Source organism: Mercenaria mercenaria, chromosome 19, assembly GCF_021730395.1.
Source record: "Mercenaria mercenaria strain notata chromosome 19, MADL_Memer_1, whole genome shotgun sequence".
NCBI lineage: Eukaryota > Metazoa > Mollusca > Bivalvia > Venerida > Veneridae > Mercenaria > Mercenaria mercenaria.
The window spans coordinates 38,342,548-38,364,940 of record NC_069379.1 but is presented as its reverse complement, the minus strand read 5'-3'; the positions used below and the strand labels follow the sequence as shown (position 1 = coordinate 38,364,940).

At 34.9% G+C, this 22,393-nt stretch overlaps 1 protein-coding gene across 1 annotated transcript in view; it reads left to right on the top strand.

The window, feature by feature from the left end:
* The window catches only part of LOC123542409 (uncharacterized), a 65,795-nt gene extending 44,833 nt beyond the window's left edge, over positions 1–20,962 (top strand). The window contains exons 6-12 of the mRNA XM_045328265.2: positions 5,962–8,826; positions 11,209–11,382; positions 11,881–11,957; positions 12,407–12,693; positions 13,936–14,182; positions 14,978–15,803; positions 16,349–20,962. Of these exons, the coding sequence (XP_045184200.2) occupies positions 5,962–8,594 (2,633 nt within the window). The 3' untranslated portion in view covers positions 8,595–8,826; positions 11,209–11,382; positions 11,881–11,957; ... (2 more) ...; positions 14,978–15,803; positions 16,349–20,962. The remainder of the gene's footprint in view (positions 1–5,961; positions 8,827–11,208; positions 11,383–11,880; positions 11,958–12,406; positions 12,694–13,935; positions 14,183–14,977; positions 15,804–16,348) is intronic.
* The last annotated feature ends 1,431 nt before the right edge of the window (positions 20,963–22,393 follow it).

Here is a 22,393-nt window from a genome sequence, read left to right as displayed (position 1 = left end):
TAACTAAAGATTTTAAATGATCAATCATGGATGAAACTTTATGTTGGAATTAAATAAAGGTTCTTCAGATTTTTAAAGTAATATAACCTGACTATATTGCAGAAAGGAGCATTGCAGTACATTCTGCTTATCCGTCATTTATCCGAACACTATTTGAAACTCTGGTTTTACATGGAGTATGTGGAAAACACAAGTTACATTACAATGCGGGCCAATATAATACTTTATAAATGCAGAAATAATATGTTTCTATAAATTTGACTAATAACTAATAATAAACTGCTTGCAAATAATATCTAAAGTCCTCACGAATGCGTAGAGGTCGGAATATTTTGCTTGACTTTTCAAATTTTTATGTAACGCCTATGTGATGTAAGATATTGCAGGACTATACATACAGAAACAAACTCACATTAAGAAAAAATACAGTCCATAAAATAAACAAACGTGTTTGTAAACATGGACGGATCCAAACAGAAGGGGAAGAAATATTTTTATAGAAATATTTAGATGGCAAAATGCAATATATTTATATCGTAGCCCTGACCAACCTATAAACCGGGCCAGTCTATTTTATAAGTGCAACAACACGGTTGACCCATTTAAACGAGCTGTAGCTATAAAGAGGTATCGCACAGTAAAAGGGCGCTTTGAAATGTAAACAAACAAAACAATAGCATAAATTTAGTTCAATACACAACGTTTACGCTGCGAATAGTAATTCCTCGTTGGCCGAGCGGTATTGGTATCTTATACTTTTTCGTCGGGAGTTCGATTCCCGGACCCGTAAAAAGTATTTTGGAAACTGTATTTAATTTCTGTTTTTAATACGATTCAAAGAAAACAGCAAAAGTTTGTTAATCTAGTACTTACTTGTTCACTAACTTATATATGTCATTGTTAACACGTATTCACGTTTATATATGCTTCATCTTTAATATGATCTAATGTTTTGAGGCTTTCGTGAATAAATTAGAAATCAGAGAAAAACAAACTTACACAAAGTATATAAATTAAATGCAAAAAAAACAAAGAAAAGAAAATGACGGATGCAAGGTTCGAACCATCAAGACTATCACTACAAAATGATTACATGTCTATCCACTCAACCTACTGCGCTATCAAGCCAACTGTTGATCATACTTTCAATATCTTTGCTTTTAAAAGAGATTGCTAAGTACTGATTGTTTGTTAAATAAAAACGCCATAATATTGTGCGGTACTTATATGTAAACACGAAATTAAATAAACAAAACTGTCGCCAAATTAACAACAAAATTAAATTTCATTTTTGTGGATTTTATCTAAGGTCGGCCGTAGTCCGGCGTCTTCCATTCGCTTCTTCCGATATGACATGTAACATACAACACACTATTTTTAGAGTGTGAATTTACGGGAGCGACCTAGTGACAAGCAAACATTTTCCGAAAGTCATATGCATGAGGTAATATCGTACATGCGGTTTACAGTCAAAAGACGTGATTTACAAAAACAAATAATACGTTCCCTCAACCCTTTTCGCCAGACTTGAGAAATTTGAGAAAGTGGTTTCCTTTTTTCTCTTGTTTCTATAACGCTTTCATAAATTTTGACACCTGTCAAGCGACACTATTCATAAGCTCGCTGTTTATTTCATTTAACGCTGGTTTTGGTGTAATTTAGTAAATTGATTAGAGTAAATAAAATATTTACCCAAAACAATATATTTGGATTAAAGGTATGTAGATTTTACGGAAGAAACAACACAGTAATTTTATTTTGTTAAACAACGTCTGCTTCTTCGCTTTGTGTATATTTCCTGGAAAGTACAGGGCGTTGGAACTTAGTGTCAGCTGCTAACTAGAAACAAACACAATTTGCCTTTTTTTTTGATTACTTTAATCATTTCTTTTTTTTCCCATGTACTTATGTTGTTTCGAACACTGTGCAGGTTTAATATTCTTCTTGACAATCTAACTTGAAACCAATATTTCGGAAAACAAACGAACATAGATCTACTGATGTAAGCTTTATGAGAACATGATGTATTCCCAGCGAATTTCAACAGTATTGACAGCAGTGACGGTAGGAATATGCATTGCAATTGAGTATGGTTAGCAATAACAGCAGTAGTTGTAAGGAAGTGCATTGCCAGTGGCAGAACAGTTAGCAATAACAGCAGTAGCAGAATGAACATGCATTGCCAGTGGCACAATAGTTAGCAGTAACAGCAGTAGCAGTAGGAACATGCATTGCTAATTACAGGATAGTTAGCAATGAAAGCAGTGGAAGTAGGAACATGCATTGCCAGTGACATGATAGTTACATGTAGCAATGACAGCAGTGGAAATAGGAACATGCATTGCCCGTGGCAGGATAGTTACATGTAGCAATGACAGCAGTGGAAGTAGAAACATGCATTTTACTGGCAGTATATTCAGCAATGGCAGCAGTGGCAGTAGAAACATGCACTGCCATAGTCAGAATAGTTAGCAATAACTGCTAAAGCAGTAGAAGTAGGAACATGCATTGCTAATGACAGTTTAGTTAGCAATGACAGCAGTGGAAGAAGAAACATGCACTTTTAGTGGCAGTTTAGTCAGCAATGATACCAGTGACGGTAGAAACATGCACTGCCAGTGGCAGTATAGTTACCAGTGACATCAGGAACATGAATTGCCAGTGGCTATGACTGCTAAAGATGTCTACAGAAACATGCATTTCGAGTGACAGAATGACGGCAGTAGTTAGCAATTACAGCAGTAGCAGTAACAACATGCATTGCTTATCACCAGATAGTAAGCAATAACAGCAGTGGAAGCAGGAGCATGCATTTTGAGTGGCAGCATAGTTAGTAATTTAGAAATGACAGCAGAGGCAAGCAGTAGAAATATGCACTACAGTGACTGTATAAGTAGCAATGACAGCAGTTGCAGAGGGAACATGCAATGCCTGTGCCAGTATAGTTAGCAAAATCAGCAGTGAAAGTAGAAACATGCATTGCCAGATGTAGCATATTCAGCAATGACAGTTTTGGAAGTAAAACAAGCATTGTCAGTTGCAATATATTCAGCAATGCCAGCAGTGGAAGCAGAAACAGCAGTATATTCAGCAATGACAGCAGTAGAGGCAAAAACATGCCTTGTCAGTTGCAGTATATTCAGCAATGACAGCAGTGGAAGTAGAAACAAGCATTGTCAGTTGCAGTATATTCAGCAATGACAGCAGTGGAAGTAGAAACATGCATTGTCTGTTGCAGTGTATTCAGCAATGACAGCAGTGGAAGTAGAAACATGCATTGTCAGTAGCAGTATATTCAGCAGTGCCAGCAGTGGATGTAGAAACATGCATTGTCAGTTGCAGTATATTCAGCAATGACAGCAGTGGAAGGGGAAACATGCATTGTCAGTTGCAGTATATTCAGCAATGACATCAGTGGCAGTAGAAATGTGCACTGCCAGGGACTGTATAGTTAGCAATGACAGCAGTTGCAGAAGGAACATGAATTGGCAGTGGCGGTATCGTATCGTCAGCAATGACATCCAAAGCTGTAGAAACATGCATTACCAGTGACAGAATGACGGCAGAAGTTAGCAATAACAGCAGTAGCAGTAAGAATATGCATTGCTTATCACCAGATAGTTAGCAATAACAGCAGTGGAAGTAGGAGCATGCATTTTTAGTGGCAGCATAGTTAGTAATTTAGCAATGACAGCAGAGGCAAGCAGTAGAAATATGCACTCCAGGGACTGTATAAGTAGCAATGACAGCAGTTGCAGAGGGAACATGCAATGCCTGTGCCAGTATAGTTAGCAAAAACAGCAGTGGAAGTAGAAACATGCATTGCCAGATGCATCATATTCAGCAATGACAGCAGTAGAAGCAGAAACAGTAATATATTCAGCAATGACAGCAGTAGAAGCAAAAACATGCCTTGTCAGTTGCAGTTTATTCAGAAATGCCAGCAGTGGAAGTAGAAACAAGCATTGTCAGTTGCAGTATATTCAGTAATGACAGCAGTGGAAGTAGAAACATGCATTGTCAGTTGCAGTGTATTCAGCAATGACAGCAGTGGAAGTAGAAACATGCATTGTCAGTTGCAGTATATTCAGCAATGACAGCAGTGGAAGGAGAAACATGCATTTTCAGTTGCAGTATATTCAGCAATGACAGCAGTGAAAGTACAAACATGCATTGTCAGCGGCAATATATTTAATAGTGACAGCAATGGCAATAGGAACATCCATTGCCACCATAAGTATAGTTAGCAATGGCATCAGTGGCAGTAGAAATATGCACTGCCAGGGACTGTATAGTTAGCAATGACAGCAGTTGCAGAAGGAACATGAATTGGCAGTGGTGGTATCGTATCGTCAGCAATGACATCCAAAGCTGTAGAAACATGCATTACCAGTGACAGTATGACAGCAGTAGTTAGCAATAATAGCAGTAGCATTTGCAACATGCATTGCTGGTGACAGATGATAGTTAGCAATCAGCAGTGGAAGTAGGAACATGTATTTTTAGTGGCAGTAAAGTAAGCAATGACAGCAGAGGCAGAAGAAATATTCACTGTCAGTGACTTTTTAGTTGCAGAAGGAACATGCGTTGCCTGTTGCAATATAGTTAGCAATAACAGGAGTAGGAACATGCAATGCCAGTTGCAGAATAGTTAGCAATAAAAGCAGTGTAGGTAGGAACATTTATTTCCAGTGGCGGCATATTTAGCAATGACTGCATTGACAAAGAAGCATACATTGCTACTGGCTGTACAGTTGGCAATGACACTAGAAGAAGTAAAAACATGAATTGACAGTAGCAGTATATTTGGCAATGATAAACAGTATAAGTTTGAACATGAACTGCCAGTTTCAGTATAGATAGCAATGACAGAAGTGGAAGTAGAAATGCATTGCCAGTGGCAGTAACGTTAGCAAAGAAAGCAGTGGTAGTAGAAACATGCCTTGCTAATAGCTGTATAGTAAGCAATGACATTAATGGAAGTAGAAATGCACTGCTAGTGCCTTTATGGTTAGCATTGACAGCAGCAGGAACATGCATTGCCAGTGGCAGTATACTTTGCAATGACAGCAGTTGCAGTAGAAGCATGCGTTACAAGTGATAGTATAGTTAGCAATGACAGCTATGCAAGTAAGAACGTGCATCGCCAGTGGCAGTATAGTTAGCAGTCACAGCAGTGGCAATAGAAACTTCTTTTGCCAGTGGTGGCATAGTTATCAATGACAGCAGAGGCAGTAAAAAAATGGCATATCTAGTTGCAGTACAGAGAGGTAGTGATAACATCAGTAATAGTAGAAACATAGCATTTGTAGTCGCAATATATGAAGTTAGCATTGGCATAATTTAATAGCAGTATTAACATATCATTTGAAGTCACAGTATAGAGTTAATGATGACAGCAGTAGAAGTAGAAACTCGGCTTTTTACTAGCAGTAAAGAGTGTTAGCAATGGCAGTAGAAGCAGTGGAAAAACAGCCTTTCTAATAGCAGTAAAGACTATTGGCAATTACATGAAACATGGCCTATACATGTAAATGCATTTTTAAAGCATTAAACACTGTACTTTTGTTTAAGGGTCTGCTTTTTAACTTTACTTAATTTTACACCATGTCGGTAATTCAAATATAATGAAACAGACGTCACGAACACGTAAATATAATATACTCATTGTGCAATATGTAATAAACAAACAAATAAACAAGAATTGGCTTCTTGTTGAAAAGGGTGAATGTTACATAACTTTATAAGATAAGCACTGTTTGTCAGCAGTGCAGTCTGATCATGATCTGCACTGTTCGCCATTCAGTCAGTATCTTTTTGGTAAGCACCCCGTTTAACAGTTAATTGTGCTGTCCAAATCGAAAGATGGACAAATTCATTGTAGAAAGGAAAGGGTTAAGAGAATAAAAACATTTGAAACAGACGTACAAGTATTTTGAACAATGTTTGTTTATATTTCAGACCTGAAAGAAGATTTGATACGTTTCTACAGGCAACAGTATCATATCTTGCCTCTATCACCTTTGATAGAAGATCAAGACACGCCTCTACTTAAGTTTTACGTCATGCCGGACATAAATTCAGTGGAAATCCAGAGTTCGTTTGGAGGTGGAAACGTAATAAAGTCAGAGGTCACCTCTTTGCGTGATGTGTTCTACAAGAAAAACAAAAAGTGTCATGAAATCTACCTTTCTGCAGATGCTGGGTTCGGGAAAACTGCTTTTAGTAAGCGGCTCGTTTTGACGTGGTGTCAAGCCAAAAAGCGTATCAAAAGTGAACAAAAATGCTTTGAAGAGGACGATATTCGGGCAATGTCAGAGTTCAAATTTGTCTTCTTGTTGTCATTACGCGACTGTGCTGAGGAATGCGACATTGATGAGATGATCGTGAAACAAATAATTCCACGACTGGCAAACACTTCTGTAACTTTTAGCCACATACAAACTATTCTTTCTAAGGGGAAATGCTTGTTAATTCTTGACGGTTTAGACGAGTGGGTACACCCAACGTCTGCCTGTAAGCAAGGAACAAGTGACATACCCCACAGGAAAGCAAGAGAATGTACAATCCTCACAACAACTAGACCGTGGAAGTTGAGTGTAATCAGTCTCAGTTCGAGTCAAATAGACCAAAAGTTGGAACTTGTCGGACTTAATGCAACGTCTGCAGAAAAGTTAAAGAAAACTGTGATCTCACTTCTGACTGGCGAAAAAGACAAAAAAAAACATATTCAGGACTTTAATTCCACTATCGAACATAAAGGTATTTCAGATTTGGAAACTGTTCCGCTCCTACTAATGTATCTTTTGTGTTTATGGTACGATGAAGTAGATCTAGGCAGATCTAAATGTGAGTTATACTGTCAAATTGTTGAAATGCTCCTGAAACGAACGTGCAAAAAATATCCAGTCATGCAACAGGCGAGCAAACCTCACCAAAGTGATATCCCACAATGCTTCATTGAACATGTACATTGCAAGAAATACTACACACTTCTGAAAGCTTTAGGGCAATTGGCATTTGAAACGTTATTCAGTGATCAAAGTGAAAGCACGTTGGTATTTAGTCAGTCTATGACTGACCTATATTTAAACGCAGGTGATCTAAAATTATGTCTACACTCCGGAATATTAACACAAAGTAAACAACAAAAATTGACCAAAAAAAAATTTAAAGTTTCGTTTTCCCACAAAACAGTACAGGAATATTTCTGTGCACTGTACATAAGCTACCAAAATGAAAGTGATTTCCAAAAATTCGTGTTACAAAGATTCAACAGTACACAAAATATTCTTGATATGTCGAAAGTGTTTGTTTTCATCAGTGGAATGAATGCAGAAATCATGTCTTCAATATCACACCGGTTAATGTCTGTTATCAGCAAAGATCAAATAACGAGAAGATATAGATCTACGGCAGGTTACGAATTCAAGAACCTTAAACCTCTGAAAGACATACAAAACATGTACATTTCTTGTTTGAAAGAAAATACGGGAAATACTTCTCTTTGTCTCCAGGATTTTATCATTGACAAGGATTCTCAACAAGAAAATTACCTCTCACATTTAGAACTGTTAGCAAAACACAATAAAATTAATTTGGAGTCAATATGTATCATAACAGGTGTTCCTAGTTTACGTGAAATCATTGACTGGTTCGAACTCCATGACCTTGTCAGCGTCAAGAAAATATATTACAAAGGAGAATATAAAGAAGCGGAAATTATTCGGTTGTTGACCAGCAAATGTGTGGAAAGTGTAACTGTTTTTTCAGGTGCATGGCAAGATAATAGATTATTACCAGAATATAGTCCTTGTTCCACTGAACTGTCTAAAACATTTCAGAATATTTCTCAGATGCGAGCAATTGAAATCGATGGCTTTAAGATGGAGCACGATGTGCTGAAGGAGTTTCTCAATTATATTATAAACAGAAAATCAATGGCAGAGATTAGACTGTCCAGATTATCCTGTGTCACACACGATATTTCCTGCGAAGAAATTAACTTGGACTTTTCCCAGCATTCAGATCTAAGGGCGTTAGAATTGAAAATGATACCTGTGTCACAATTAAAAGTGAATGTATCGTCGTTAGAGGAATGTGATGTAGGAAGATTGCCTAAACCCGGTCTGCTGACGTCATTCCTGAGAGAACTTCCAGCAGCAAGTAAACTACACACATTTAAATGTTATTATATAGAATCTTCCGATGAAATTGAAATATTGCTGAAGACATTACCATTGTTAGTTCAACTGAAATGCGTTTATTTGTGTTTTATCAACCTAGGTGAAAGATCACTGTCACTGTCACCTGAAATGGTAAATTTAGAAAATGTTTTCCTGCTTGAGGCAACACTAACTGGTTCATCATTACGTAATCTAGTGAATTTAGTGGAGAAACTTCCACAGTCAGTGATGATAAAAATGCATGATTGTAATATAACACCGGAAACTGAATTTGCAGACGTTAAAAAATATATTAAAAAATCAGAGAATTTCGTAGTCGTGTTTGATGGCATCAATGAATTAGACACATACACTTTTGTGTTTCAAACAAATGAAGTTGAAAGTCGAGCACAACAATTTAATCAATGAACTCAGACAGATAGTGTAAATATTTTATAAATTTCATCCATTAAAACTTTGATACATAAATACATTAGACAGTGGCATATGACAAGTAGATCTATATTTGTACAGAATTATAAATAGGAGCGCGTGAAACAGACACAAAAATCAATATTCTAATTTAGAAGTTACATTAGTTTTGTGCATAGATGGAGACAGATGGATTCGACGTTCTTTAATATATGGACTTATCACACAAGTAAGTTATTTAATTTGTTTTTATTACACTAAAACAATCGTTTTTAACAGTTTCATTGAATTTTATATGGCCATTTTTAAAACACGGGATGTAATATATTATGATGGCGTGCTCGTTCACCTGTCCGTCACAATACGTGTCAGGAGCATAGCCTCACTAATTTGGTTTATAGGGATGACTTACTTGATGATCTGATATTTTATAGTTGTCAATGTTCTCAATATTCCCTCTAAAGGGACAGCGACAGTCAAAAGTTATCACCCTGTCATGAAACGTTCTACTATTTAGCTTTATAACCGTGCAAGGTATTGACTTTAAACTTGGCACATAGGTTGATTGTGATGATACAGTAAAACTCTTAAACACTTAAACCGGTTCTGTAGGTCAAAGGTCAAGTAAAATAAGCTAAGATATCAAAAATGTCCATTTTTTATGTCCAGAGCATTTATTTTAATAATCTTGCAAGGTATTGACTTCAGACTTAGCATGTTGGTAGGTGACTATGAGACAATGTGCAGAGTGCATGAACCTTTATAGTTGATTTGATTTCATTTGTAAGGTACCTATCAGTTTTGCTGGTCTTGTAAAGTGAAAAATAATTATTCCAATCTTCACAGTTTGAGACTTTTCTGGTGTTTTTGAGTAAAGGTCATGTTTTAATAAATGGTAGTCTTCTCACATATCAATGTCTTATTCTTTAATTACACATGTAACAATTTAATCATTTGCAGACCATTAACCTGAATCACAGAGGTATTATGCAGCTTAGGTTTTTGTGATTAAACTAGTAGTGTGATCTAGTATTGGTGCATTTAGGTTCACAAATTGGTAGGCATATGTGTTTCCTATGTACATGTGTAATGTGTAATTGCATACTTTTAAAAGTCAATAATGCTTTAAATTTTTGAAAGATAGATGAAATAGCTGTCCAAAAAATGATATGCATACTTACATGGTTATAAAAGCACTACTTTTTATATTGCACAACTGTTAAAGTGCATTAAAGGGAGGTAATAATAAACAATAGATTCAACAAAACATTCTAGTATATTCAGCAATAGTCAAGCCTTTGACAAAGGTTAAAGGAAGTAATTATCAGTAATAGAATTTAACAAGAAAATAAATTTAATGTATATTATGCTTATGCTACCGCTTGTTTCATACACATTGCCTCTAGAAGGACCTACTCCCTCAACCCAACTGGCAGTTCTTATTTCTTTTATTACAAGGCAAAACCAGCAAAGTGACTGATAACCTCACGGGATTGGACAAATAACATAGTAACTATGGATAGCTTTATTTTGTCAACACTTTTGCCTATTTCAACAAAGACATTTTGCGTTAGTTTTAGATTAATGTGTGTTTCTTATGAATTTTTGGATCACACGTTTTCAGGTTGAGCGCGCTGTTATAAGACAACTCTTGTTTGTACATGGACTTGTGCGGAATGTTTGCTGGTTTTAATCTGTGAATAAAAAATGTACAATTATTCTCAAGATTTCCCTTTTTTAAAGAAACTTAAAATTTCACATATCTTTATAGCATAATATCATATATCCAGATGGGTATTGAATGTAATACTTAGTCTAGAACTGTTACATGGTTTAGGTCAGTCACTTGTAAATAAATAAGGCATTAAATTAGCATTATTTGGTCAAATTTGGAATTAAATTAGTATCACTCATCTTTCCAATAATAATTCAATAAATCAGTGATAAGTAGAAGGATGATCTTGTTTGTTTGTTTTGGGTTTAACACCATTTTTCAACAAGTATTAGGATGAAGTAACATCATTCTACTAGAGGTGAATAATTACATATCATTTTCAGAAATGTTTACTGTGAAATCATTAACATTTGTATTGAACTAATTTTCGTGAATTACTTCGTGGTTACTCCAAACCACGAAATAAAATCTATAGAAACAAGTGAAACTCACTTTGATTTTATCTTCAAATCTTACAATCCACGAATTTATTTTGGTTTGAATCAAGACATTTTTATCCTCAAGAAAGTATGTGATTTCCAAAAAAAACTTGTTAATTTCATAGCAGCAGCAACTTTATTTCGTAGGTATATTATTAGACCAAATGTACAAGCATTTAGGGAATCAAGAACTTATTTATTTATTCATTTATTTATTTTTTATTTATTTATTATAACTATACTTAATAAATAGCTTGTCCGTATGCCTAATATACCAGACATTACTAGAGGCCATATATTCAGAAATACTGTAATACTTGAGGAGTTCAAACATCATTTTAACAAGGTTTCTTCCGGTTTCTGTTAATTATTTAGAATATCATCAAGAATGAGAGACCGGTAGCTTATCCACTTTAGTACTACTTACCTATGGTACCTTTTTTTCATCTGTTTCCAGACTCGCCTGTGTTCACTGGATTGCCGCTGAGTACTTTTGCGTTGTATGACAACAGATGAAACATATTCGTCCCAATCTAGAATCAACTGTAAAGTATATACATTTGTGAAGAGCAGTTGTGTGGACAGTCGTCACAGGAGGTGTGCTTCTGTTGGATTCCGTCCCCACAAGAAGGTATGCTCATGAATAAAATACCATGATAGGTTACTGAAATTTTGAATTATTAAAAAAGGATGAGGAAAATCAGCGATTTAGGTAAAGTTGACTGTGGATAATGGTATACACTTATAGAATGGCTGTTGAAGGCCAGCAGTCAAAACTACCGATGAACCGAATGCCAATAGTTTTGACTATTGACTGGCAGACCTTTTGTTGCAGGGTCAGATACTCACTTTATTTTTGTACTCTGTCTATTGTATAATTTATAATTGTCCTTCTGTGCTTTTTATGTTACTATAATGTCATATTTCCAATATCACTGAACATTTCCAGTACAGTCGTTCATCTGTCATTTTCATTTTTTATAATGATTAACCATGGTGACGGGGGCTTCAAACGTATTTGACTTTCCCGCACTCCAATGTCACGCATACGCACTTCAGTAAATAATATCCAGCTTTTCTCCTCTTGTCTTGCGACAATTTATTAGTGCTTTTTTGCGTGCTTTTACAGGCAGATGACCCATTCCTGTACCCATCCATCCCAGGGCGTAAGAAGTCAGACTACGACTTAGCAAATTTACCGTTTTGGTAAGGAGGTGTACAAACTTCATAGGTCGAAGATTCAGGTTGCGAAAGTTGTCAGTTGAAGACTTTCACAGAGAGTGATGTCATCAGGTAAACATAGGATTTTCCAAGCTACATTTTTACTAGAGTTCTGAAAATTTTAATAAACTTAGGTGCACACAAGTAATGTTTTGTTAAAATTGGATCCAGATAAACAAAATGAACCAGTTTTAACATGATACATAACATCAGAGTGAGCTTTGACCATGATTGGAGGACATGTCAAAACGAAATTAGACTTTGAAAATTATTTGCTGGTTTGACAGCTCAGAAATTTAGAAGTGACAGTTAATTATTGTCAGTGTACTGTACTCGAAAAGTATCTATAAAAGTATCTACATTTGAGATTCTCATTGTAAAAATGTTGTGTATTATGGTCATGTACTTTTTTGACACTGTATTTACTTTTTCAGGACAGTGTTAATTCCATTGTGTATCACTTTTTGAATATTTGTGAGTTTGAATATTCATACTGCTAATATGACCAGACCGCAGCACCTCAAAGAATGAATATCATACTGCTATGATGACCAGACCGCAGCACCTCACAGAATGAATATCATACTGCTAAGATGACCAGTCCACTGCACCTCACAGAATGAAAAACATACTGCTAAGATGACCAGCCCATAGTACCTGACAGAAATCACAGAAGAGTTACAACTGGAATATGGGTTACATTTCACTGTGCATGATGTTGGTGAGCAAATCTAACATTATTAACATTTCATCTATTCATTTATTAAATAAAATCTACTGGCCTTTATCTTAGAAAAATCTTTTAAAGCATACCAGATGGGTATTCCAATAAATCCCCTAAATAGGTGAAATTTGTTTTGTATGAATCCTAATTACCATCTATGATCGTGTCTGACCAAAAAAGCGCCAGGAAAATGTGGAACTTTTCTGTTATATTTTGAACTTGCAAAATCATACCTTTGAGTAGCAGTTAAACAGAATGGTAGTAATTAGTATTAGATCATAGGTTAGTTTTAAGAGCCTGTGTGCCTTGGTTTTGTTCATCAGCATTAGTTTGACAGAACTTAAAAGCCTTGTGGCCTTGGTTCAGATGTGGTAACCAGCACGGGTTTTACTGTACTTAAAAGCCTGAGTGGCCTTGATTCACCTTTTGTTCATCAGCATTAGTTTAACAGAACTTAAAAACCTTGTGGCCTTGGTTCACATATGGTCATCAGCACATGCTTGACAGTACTTAATAGCCTGGGTGCCTTGGTTCACAGTTTGTTCATCAGCATTAGTTTGACAGACCTTAAAAGCCTTGTGGCCTTGTGGTCATCAGCACATGTTTGACAGCACTTAAGAGCCTGGTGGCTTCAGTTGACATATGGACATCTGCACAGTCAAGATATTCTAAAAGCTCGGTGGAGTTGGTTTACATTGGTTCATCATAATGTATTTTCATCTGGTGTCATGGCACTAAATTTTGTGGCAAAAATTGCCTAAACTGTGCACCCAGTGAGACCTGTCTTGTACTTTCTACAGCCATAGCTCTATTAATATCCTAAATAGCCCCAGTTTAGAAAATGCCATTTAAAACATCTACAACATCTACAAAACATATGCTGGCACAAGACAAAGTTAGCTCTTTCTTCTTTGATTAAGCATTCGTTATCATTGAATGAAATTGGTTTGCTTTAAACTCAAACCGAGTTGTTTTGCATGCTTTAGATGATATAATAGTTGTCCTAATAGGGTTATCGTATTTTTAGAGTATTATGGCATATATGTCAGATATATTCACGCTATTGCAATATCTGCTTAAGTGGAATATTTTCTTCTTTAGTTCCACCCTAACAGTCCACTACTGTATGTCGGAATTCTACTTCACACATAGTATGATATACAAAAATTGTACTGTATTTTCAGATTCTTCTTGAGCCACACACATATGGTAAGATACAATCCTGTACTGTATTTTCAGATACTACCTGAGCCATAGCCAGGCACACAGGGGCCTCCGTGGCCCAAATGGTCAAGGCCACTGAGATACAATTCTCTGCTGTATTCCCAGACACTACTTGAGCCATAGAGCGTGAGATACAAGCACTACATGACGGAACTCCTGAAGGTCTCAGAGTCGTCACTTACCTGTTTGTATCATAAGTATGTCAACTGTACATAAAAAAACTTGGTATTCCACTGGAAAAGAAGGGTCCAAACCTATTAAGGTAGTTTTGCACGTTCGACTTGGTGGAAATTAATGAATTGTTTTACAGTAATAAAGTCCAACATTAGATAGTTATCCATTGATCGATTTTCATGAAATTTAACATCAAATGTAGATCACTATAGGGTGATAGTTTATACACATCTTACAGCAAGGACTTATTCAGTAACTGCGGAGTAATTGCCATTGTTCTAAAATGTTTAGGAAATCCACAAAACAAAGTTACCCATTGGTGGATCTTAATGAAACTTCATACAAATATATATTACTATAGGGCGTGGTATTTCCTCCTTGATATAAATTGTATCCAACAGACGATGGCACAAAGCTATTTATCATACATAACACGTGTATATCTAGAAATTGGATGTCTTTCTATATATAGCCCCTTCAGTCACAGAAAAAATACCCTTTTGGCGTGCAATTGAATTTGTTACTAAGGCTGTCAGATTGAAGTTATAATACAATTTCACTCCCTGTTAATACCAATTTTGATTCAAACCTAATATTGTTATGCCACATAACCACTGCTATCATATGACACAAAGTCCATAAACCATGCACACTTACTTATCCATAAATCATGCACACTTACTTTATAAAATATGCCCCCGTAATTGTTGAATTATAAGTTTTGTGGAGCTTCCACTGTATCTAGATGAAAACTATTACTGAATAGATTTCTATTTGTTGTTCCAAATCATCACTACACTGTCTCCTCTGAAAACTATATTTTTGCTTAGTTGTTTACTTTGATGCCTCTTTTATTAAATGAAAAACTTACTAAATTTTTCAGGCTGTATTGAGTGATGGTTATTTGTAAGGTCCTTTTTGTTACTGTTACTTCACCATGGCAACACAGGCATGGCGTTTCTCATCGACAAGTTTGCCTGAGCAACTAAGAGAGTACTTAATAATATTACTGTAAAAACAGAATCCTGAAACGGTCCCAAGAGATATGTATTGTAAATGTAGATGGATTCGCGAGGCTTGTGTGTGTACTGTTTTCAGCTTACAAATAGCAAAATACCATAGCTTCACCAGAAATGCTCGGGTTTACAGAACAATAATTTCAGTTACAAACTAGTATCATATTATGTAGATTTTTAGTTGCTAAAGTATTTACATTAAAATGCACACATAGACTCATTATTATTTATTATCTCTTTGTAAATGGTTTCAGTTTTCCATCGCCAAGTTTTTTTTTCTTGTAGAATTTGTAATTGCAATAAACAGAATAAGTTGTTTAAGTCAAGTTCTCAACTTAGTCGAATTACAGAATTGACGAAGAGGAGCATAAGTGTACACACGTTTATGTTTTAAGTATAAGTTTCTAATTTCATTTAAATTGTAGAAATATATCGTACAATTAACAGCTGGTATAAGAAAATGACCAGAGCATCAAGGAAATTGTACTATTTGATTACAGACTACGGAACATATCATAATCCATCAGCACCCGGAGTCAATTCTGGTTTCAGTTCTGGTTCAACAGAGTCGAACATTCCAAAAATAGTGGAGACATTGGATCTTCTCCGGTATTGGTTAAAATGGTATTACAGCATTGACCCTCAGGAAAACCTGCCCTTGTTAACATGTTGAGATCTTTCAACAAAGCTCAGGTAAGTTAAATAAAAATGCTTCTTTGCAAATTACGACATGAAGAAAAGTAAATGTTTTATTACTTTATATTACCTTAAATGTTTTATTATTAGAAAGGAGACTAACCATAATCTACACACATTTAGATTAGCACACATCATTTTAATATTTAATACAACTGAAACAAAGACATTAGTTGGAATTAATATGTGTAATTATAACATACAAGTCGACATTATCTCTCTCTCTCTCTCTCTCTCTCTCTCTCTCGTATACACTTTAGGCTATTATTTGTTTCGAAAATTTTGCAAATGTTTTCTTGATATGCTTTAAGTAATGATATTGTGTAATTTGAGTTAACTTGTGTCTTTTAAGTCATTTAGCGTTGCTCGTACTCAAACAGGATGCAAATAAAAGAGTGTTGAAGACTTGCAGTATCCTAACCCAGTGTTCAGCAACGTACATTGCCATTGGAAACATTTTCCATTACACTGTACGCACAACTAATGTTTTGTCTTAATTACAAATTATTCAGACTAACTAGACATGTTTACAATATTTTCAGACCACTGGCTATAAGTTAGTACCTAGATTCCAGCACCAGGGTAAGTTCGTAGGCCATTGGCTTTACCACCATACCACCACGATCCCTTTTCATCTGAAAGAAGTACCAGATACTGATTGTACCTTGATACCTTGATCTCTGAACAACGTAACAATAACTTACCTTTTGCAATCAACCAGTTCTACATGACTAATTGGAGAAGTCCTATGAAAGTACTATGCTTATAAACTATCGGCTGTATAAACACGATCCCATAGTTGAGCATAGGGTTGGAAGCAAGCAGATATTCAGTGTGCACAAGTCACGTTTTTTACTTCACATCTGTACAAAGTGGAGCATATGAGCTATCGTGATCACTCTCGTATGCGTTTTGCCGTCAACAGTTACATGGAATCGTGTCAGATTGTTTGCTTTTAAGAAGTCAATGTCATATTAGTATTTAAAACTTGAACAAACTTTGATAAAGAGCATTGCATGAAAAAGCATAGAAACACTGCTGAGGTCACATTTTCAACTTGGTGTACATGAAATCTGGTCGGAATGTATGACCTTATGTAATCTATATCTTGTTTACAACTAAAACATATTGGCTAAAATCATAGGTCGCTAGGATAATATCAAAGAAAACATGTTAACACAAGAAGGAAAATTGAAAACTTTGTTATTTGTTAACTCAGGTGATCGATACAGGAAATTCACGGCCATTTTTGTTTCGTGTTATAACGAGCTTGTTTGATCATACATAACAATATTGAATGTACAAGTTATACATGTCATGCAATTGGCATATCTGTCATATACTGGCAATAGTTTGTACATGACAATGAATACTCAGGGATATTAGACTGTGAATACTGTACATAAAATACATTCTATATAATTCTTTTTGACCATACATAAATATGACCATAAATACACAGAGATTTTGGATTCTGTTTGCTGTTAATAAAAAGAAAAAATACTTTCACACATTTCATTTTGTACATACATAAATATGACTATAAATACTCAGGGATTTTAGATTCTGTATGCTGTACATAAATACCTTTCACGTATTTCATTTGTACATACATAGACAATACTCAGGGATTTTATATTCTGTTTGCTGTACATTAACTACATTTCACATATTTCATTATGAAACACATAGAAACTACTCAGGGAAGTTAGATTTTGTATGCTGTACATACAATACGTTTCACATATTTCATTTTATACATAGATAGACAATACATTTTCATAGTCACTGTAAATTGATGCCTAGTCTTTTGTTATATCATTCAGGGAATTCACAGTTTGTCATATTATCACGACTTGAGGTTTTGAGAAAAAAGCGTGTTAACAGAACTGTAAATATGTGTTCCTTGTTTAGACTGTTATTTGTTAATTAGCTTTCATTTTTGTACTTAGATCTTTATATGTTTCACGTATTGTTTTGTACAATAAAAAGACATTGCTGAAATAGTTTGTCTATACTACGTCATGTATATATATTGCGTTTAGTAAGGAAAGTAAGAGAATACAGATTATTATATTATCATGTAGTAGATTGAGCCATGTAGTAAGTGATCTTATCCCAATGATTTGATAAATATGCACAGGTGTATTTTGACATTGCGTACATATTGATAAATTTTGCACTGATCCTTGTCACCCTTCAGATGAAGTAACAATATGAATAAACACATTTTATTGTCTTTCAAATGAAATCACGATATTCTGGTTAGGGATTACATTATGCAAAATTGAACAATGCACAGGCTATGGTGTACAATGCACATTTTCCCTGTCTACTATTTAAATGATGAATTATTTTTGTAGATTTTAACTTCCATCAAGGAATTATTCTCTTCTAAATTTTGATGTTGAAAATTGTTAGTCCTCTACATCTATGCATTCTTATTTGTAATAAAGTTTTGACCTTTTGTGTTTCAGGTACTTTTGTAGTTCATATGTACATGATTTGTATATAACATGTTTCTTTTATGTTCAAATGTATTGTAAGTTGTTAGTGCTTTCTATGACATATGACGCCATCGTGGACTAATGATTAAGCATGCCGACTTCTGGTCACTTGTCTCTCACTTATAATCGTTCGAGACTGCAGATAAGTGGTTCCACCCAGGTACCAGCCTAAGTGGTTCTACCCAGGTACCAGCCTATGCAGGAAGTAATGCCTAGAGGGCACTTGGTTCTTCACCATCATCAAAAGCTTGAAAGTCGCTATATGACATGATTGTGTTAATTGAAAGCTAATGATAACACGTAGTACTCTCCATATATCGTTGATGCCTTCTGACAAGTTACCAATTTCAAAAGAACTCGGATTTGTTTATACTTGGCAACCTTGTAAATATGTATGTAATCATTACATGTTTTTCGCTTAGGTTGTGAATTAGAACGGAAACCAGTGTTTAAAGCTGTTTTCAGTAATCAATGTAAATTTAAGTGCTTATTTACTATAGAAGTAACAAACGTTTTGTTTTGTTACACTTTTATATTAGGTATAGTGCAGATAAACGTAAACACAGAATAACTGTGATTCAGTAACAGAAATGTTGCTTTCCAATTTGATATTTAAATCTGCAATTTGCGTAACAATAAATTTATTTGTTATCTTAATATTTTCTGTTAGTACATAATTATATTCAAATATGCTTTCATGTTAAACCATACATTATAAATTATGTTTATGTCATTATTTTAAAAACAATATTATGTTGGAAAATTCTAATGCACAACCTGTTTAACGGACTTAGTGCACGTTATTTAGTCCAATCGCAGGAAAAGGGAAATAACTGCAAAATATGGAGTAAAATGTAATGTGTTCTCAATATACGATAATCATAGTATTTACACTGTTAAAAACCTCAAGAGGCGTAGAATATTTTATGTAAAGTTACAAGCAAATCAACATTTCCTGAGCATAAACCTCTCTTAGTAAGATTTCTTTCATAATATAATATACAATATCACACTGTCTAAGTTAACAATGATGTTTTTCATTTATTGATGCCATGTTTACTCTTACGTAAAGGTCCTTTTGAATGAAACAAGTCAAAAATGATGATTTTGCTTCCCGCACGGAAGTAGGGAACGGGGATATATTGATATCCGAAACGGGAAGTTTCCGCTATTGTATTAGACACATATCTTAGTAAATTAAAACTTTCCAGGGAAGTAATTCTTTTATAACAAAATCATGTTAGTCTTCTAAACGACGTTTGCTCGTAACACGTTTCACTATGTCCCTTTTCTATAAATTAACTAAAGAATATAGATAGATTGACAATTAATTTGAGCCCTTTTTGTCATGTTATACTAGGTTTAGATTGGACATAACATTGCTATAGCATAAATATACAGTGAAACCTGTCTTTAAAGGTCATGCTTGGAAAAGCGAAACAATGGTATGTACGTGCAGGTGGCCATTATTCACAGGTTAAAGTAAATTTATTCACATGTTGAAATAAAGTAGAAATGTTAAATTTGGCAACGAAACTTTCAAATCTCTTTATAGCCAGGTGATTCCAGTTCACAGGGGATCTTTGGCAAAGGTTTGACTGTACATAATTATTTCAATTAAGATCAGGTATTCACATTTTAATGTGTTTTTCTTTCTAAATAATCATCACATATTTTGACCATATGTCATTTCTCATCTTATCAGAGATAAACTGTTTCCACACAATATTTTGAAGCCTTTTTATAAAGTTTGACATAAAAAAATTATTGAATGTGTTGTTTTCATATTAAGCCCTTTTGTCTTTTTGACGTGTTATATTGTAGATTAAGGCATTTATCAAAATGATAACAGAGACAGTTTGATAGGTGTTCAAACATTGTATATCTCTTTAATGACGTTTTTATATCAATACCTATACATGTATACTGTATCGAAATCGCCAGTATAAAACAGTGAAGCTGCAAAAAGTTATTTTAGGAGAAATCTTTGAACTATTTTAAGAATAACATATCTAATCCGCACTACTTCAATTTTCTCTGAAATCGTTATTCAAAAAATGATAGGCCATTTTAGTAACTTATGAGTATGGAATTTATGATATTTGATCACGTGCTCATATTTGTCGTTTCTGATTGGATAATTGGATGGGTATCAAACAAGGAAGCAGGACACTTGTTACTCAGAAAAAAAATTAACAAAAGGTTAAATTTGGCATTTTATACTGGTGTTAACAGCTGTTTTGATAAGGTGAACAAAGTCTTAATGTTGTTTGAATAGAATATCGAACTTCATACATCTTTAGTTTAATGTTGCATGAACTAATTATACTTATGTTCATGAATCATGTTTTCATGAGCCATAAGCCGTAATTATGCCTAAACATATTTAGTTGAATGTTCCATGAACTGAGTTTTCATGAACCAGTTTCATGAGCCATGTTTTCGTGAACAAGGAACCATGATTTTGCTGATTGAGATTCCGTAGAAATTCATATACATGTACTGATATTTATCTTGTTAAATTCAAACGTATGTTTGAGCTTACCAAAATATGTGAAAAACATATTTTACTTATTGTAAAGTTAATAATGCAAAGGTAGTATTGTACTATTGAAAATATGTTGAATTAAAAAGTAACAGTGAAAGTCATACTTGAGTGAGTTATTTATTATTCCAGTTGTAACGAATTGATCTTTTCATGTGGAGATACAGTGTCTGAATTTGTGACGGTCCTATTCTTAAAATTAGATAATGATTAAAGTGCTTGCTTTGCGTATTTTTTTATGTTCCCCGAAGTTGGGAGGGGAGATACAGTTACCACCCAGTCAGTCAGTCCGTCCGTCACACTTTTTGTTTGTAGGAAAACTCAAAAAGTATTGAAGGTACCAAGTTGTAACTGAAAAATATACCTCATTTAGAAGAAGTGAAGTGACTCATAGTGGTCCCATTTTTTAATTATCTGCCTTTTTTACGCCCGAAGGGAGCGTATTATGTTATAACGCCGGTATCCGTCCGTCCCTTAGTAATTTCGTACCCGCTATGTAACTCTTGAACCTCATAAAGGATTTTAAAGAAACTTAGCACAAATGTTCGCCACATCGAGACGACATGCAGAGCACATGTTTCGAATGGTTCGCCTCAAGGTCAGAGTCAGAGTTAGGGGTCAAAGGTGATACCTTTGAGCGTATATTGCTCCGCATTGCTGTGTCCTTGTTGAATTCTTGTCTTGGCCTTATTAATTACTATGTAAAGGATTGACATCATAATTAACATATTGATAGAGGTTAAAGAGACCCAGTGCAGTGACAAGGAATCATAAATAGATGGCCCCATGTTTGAATTATCTTTCTTTTTTGTAAACCTTGTCCGTGGCGTAACTTGAATTATTTATAAGATATTGAGCTCGTACTATGTTAACGAGAGGGAGTGCAGTGACAAAGAACCATAACTGTAGGTGGTCACATTTTTAATTCCCCCCTTTTCGACACATCGTGTCTGGATGATTAATCAAAAAGTATTGAAGGTTCCAAGTTGTATCTTTATACAATAATAGACCTCATTAAGAGGAAGTGCAGTGACAAGGAAACAAAATTGTAGGTAATGCCATTTTTAATTATCTCTCTTTGTGGAAAACGTTGTCTTGGGCATAATTTGAATACTATGTAAAATATTGATATGATAGAGGCCATTAGTGCAGTAACAAGGAACTATAACCCTAGGTGGGCCCATTTTTTAATTATCTCCCTTTTTGACAATTCTTGTCCAGAAGATACCGAATAAGGATTGATAGTACCAAATTGTAACTTTACACAATGAAACACCTCATTGGGAGGAAGTGCAATGACAATGAACCGGAGCTCTATGCGGTCCCATTTATGAATAACCTCCCTTTTTGGAAAACTTGGTTCGTGGTATAATCTATTGACGCCAGTCCGTCTTTTATGGGAGGAACCAGTACTAGCCTGCTATTTAAGTGAGGGACTCTCAGGAGCATGTCAGAACTTTCCAATGCCTTGTCCGGGATTCGAATCCCGAACCTCTGGATTGACAGACGTGCGTGATGCCACTAAACCACTAATC